The following is a 3,050-nucleotide window of genomic DNA, read 5'->3' on the forward strand; positions in this document are numbered from 1 at the left end:
AACCACAGTTTACTTAACCATTTACACTAAACAACATTTTAGACAGTTTCTTTTTTTCACTATATAAATAATGCTGTAATCACAACTCTTGTCCTGTGATAAAATTTTAGAAGTGCAATGTATATGAACATTTTAAGACTTTCTCTTATGAATTATCTGTTAATGTCCTTTGCACATTTGTCTTTTTGGGAGGGGGTGCTTTTCTTATTAATTATATCACCTTATGTATTAGATAGTAACCACTAGTCATTTTAGTGAAAGGTATTTTTTTTCAAATTTGTCGTCTCTTAATTTTATATATGATGGTTTGTGAAATAAAACAGGTTTGAATTTTTAGGTAGCAACCCATCAGTCTTTCCTTTTTGACACTTTTATTGCTTTTATGTTTATAAAATTCCCTCCCTATCCAGAGATTATTTTTAAATCACCTATACTTTATTCAACTTTCTTTTACAGTTTAGTTTTTTTACATTTGACTTTTTAATCCATCAGTAATTCTTATAGACTAAAAGTTAGTTATTTTGATGCATTGTGTGAGTCAAAGATTTGAAGTAGTTTTATTTTTTCCAAAAATACCTATCTATTGTCCCAATTGATTGTTTATATAAAGAATACAGAAAGATCTAAAATTATGAAATTGTGGGTGAATTTTTCTGCCTTGAATTTTATTTTACTTTCCATATGTTCCTTGATAAATGTGTATTTTTTTAAATCTGAAAAACAAGTATTTTTTAAAGATAATATGTGTTCATCCTGGAATTTGTCATGAAAAACATTAAGTGTCAACTCCTGGGGTTATGGTCTCTTATAACCTCTGTGGTGACATTTTCCCTTTTACTTTGGAATTGTTTTTAAGTGTTTAGGAATTTTCTCCTTTGCAACCTTGAGTTTATGCCTTAAATTTAGAATAGAAAAATTCCTCACAATTTCCTCCGTATATCTTAAGTTTGGGTTCTAACATCCATCCCCTGTAACACTTACTCCAGAGTATTAAAAACTTGGATAAAGACCAAAAGATGAGCATTCCTGTTAGGGATGTAAACCCTAAGCTAAGGACTTTCAGATCCTAAAAGATGATTCTTGTTTTGTTTTTTATTTTTTTCTCTGCAGGTAACTTTCAAAAATCAGGCCTCTCGTGCCTATTCCTTCTATTCTAGCCTTATTTCTTATGAGGAAGATCAGAGACAAGGAGCAGAACCTAGAAAAAACTTTGCCAAGCCTAATGAAACCAAAACTTACTTTTGGAAAGTGCAACATCATATGGCACCCACTAATGATGAGTTTGACTGCAAAGCCTGGGCTTATTTTTCTGATGTTGATCTGGTAAGCAGGTCTCTATTGTGCTGGCTACTTTCTGGTTTAAAATACATGATCTTTGTGTTGTTTTCTACTACTTTTGGTATTTATCCTTGTGCACAATGAGAATCTTTAAATAAGGGAGGTGACATCATATTTGTATTTTAGAAATATTACTCTGGAATCTACTGAAAAGGATACACTGTACTGTGGGAAGATGGAGGACAGGTTGGAGTGGCATAAAAATTCATGAGAAATCCACTCTCGTTCATAGATGAGAGAGCTTATACTCATGGGATTCATGTCTTCTCTCCATAGGAAAAAGATATGCACTCAGGCTTGATTGGACCCCTTCTGATCTGCCACACTAACACACTGAACCCTGCCCACGGCAGACAAGTGACAGTACAGGAATTTGCTCTCTTTTTCACTATCTTTGATGAGACCAAGAGCTGGTACTTCACTGAAAACATCGAAAGGAACTGTGGGGCTCCCTGCAATGTGGAAGACCCCGCTTTTAAAGAGAATTATCGCTTCCATGGTAATATATCCCACACTCAAATATCACTCACTGTGAAATGTAGCATGCACCTTGACAAATGAGCCTTGAACCAGAGACTTGAACATTGTATTAATTTAGATTATATGTGTGGGAGTGGAATCTTCATAAGTATCAGTATTTTTGGTAGAGTGAAAGGAAAGAAACTTGTACAGTAGATTTTAACAGACTTCTCTGTGTTCTCCTTCTCTAGCAATCAATGGCTATGTGATGGATGCGCTACCAGGCTTAGTAATGGCTCAGAATCAAAGGATCCGATGGTATCTGCTCAGCATGGGTAGCAATGAAAACATCCACTCTATTCATTTTAGTGGACATGTGTTTACTGTACGGAAAAAAGAGGAGTATAAAATGGCAGTGTACAACCTCTATCCAGGTATGAGCTAGTTTGTGCTCTTTCTTTTATCTATTGTAAATGTTGAGCCCTTACTTTAAATGATTTAGACACTAGGGATACGGTGAACAAAGCAGACAAGCTCCATGCTCTCAGATAACTGACTTTTTCAAACCTACAGCGAGATAAAAAAATTAGCAAATGAACAAGATCATTTCAGATACAGAAAAACTGCTATAAAGGAAACAGAACAGAATAAATAGATAATGACACAGCAATTTCCTAGGAAAAAGGAATTTATCCTTTTTCATTTACCATCTCAAATCCCACAGGGCACCAATAGTTATCCAAAGAGTGATTTGTTTATGTATGTAACCAGTATATTGATTAAGTACTACTGACAACATTGATCAAAACACAATTTTATTTTCGTTCTCCACTGTCCCTTTAAAACAGGTTTAACAGTGGGAGTAAACTTCCCCTATTTCTTCCTAAAAATTCTGATAAGCCCTGTAATTTTTCTGCTCACTCTCTTTTTTTAATTTTTATTTCAGGACATTATGAGGGTACAAACATTTTGGTTACATTTTTTGTCTTTGCCTCACCCAAGCGAGGATTAGAGACATGCCCTTCCCCTCTACAACGCTCACCGCGTCCATTTAGTTGTGAGTTTACCCACATCAACCCCCTAATCCCTGGAGAATATTACTACCATGTGAGCACCATAGCGTTGATCAGTCGGTGCCAATTTGATGGCGAGTACATATGGAGCCTATTCTTCCGTTCCTGTGATACCTCACTTCAGAGGATGGGCTCAAGCTCTATCCAGGAAAATATAAGAGGTGCTAGATCACTGTCGTT

The 3,050-nt window shown here is 35.4% G+C and overlaps 1 protein-coding gene across 1 annotated transcript in view; it reads left to right on the forward strand.

The window, feature by feature from the left end:
- F8 (coagulation factor VIII, procoagulant component) overlaps positions 1-3,050 on the forward strand; it is a 184,996-nt gene that overhangs the window by 140,780 nt on the left and 41,166 nt on the right. The window contains exons 16-18 of the mRNA XM_012661588.1: positions 1,111-1,323; positions 1,615-1,837; positions 2,049-2,231. Coding sequence (XP_012517042.1) covers positions 1,111-1,323; positions 1,615-1,837; positions 2,049-2,231 — 619 coding nt within the window. The remainder of the gene's footprint in view (positions 1-1,110; positions 1,324-1,614; positions 1,838-2,048; positions 2,232-3,050) is intronic.

Source organism: Propithecus coquereli, unplaced genomic scaffold (genome assembly GCF_000956105.1).
Source record: "Propithecus coquereli isolate 6110/MARCELLA unplaced genomic scaffold, Pcoq_1.0 Scaffold720, whole genome shotgun sequence".
Taxonomy (NCBI): domain Eukaryota; kingdom Metazoa; phylum Chordata; class Mammalia; order Primates; family Indriidae; genus Propithecus; species Propithecus coquereli.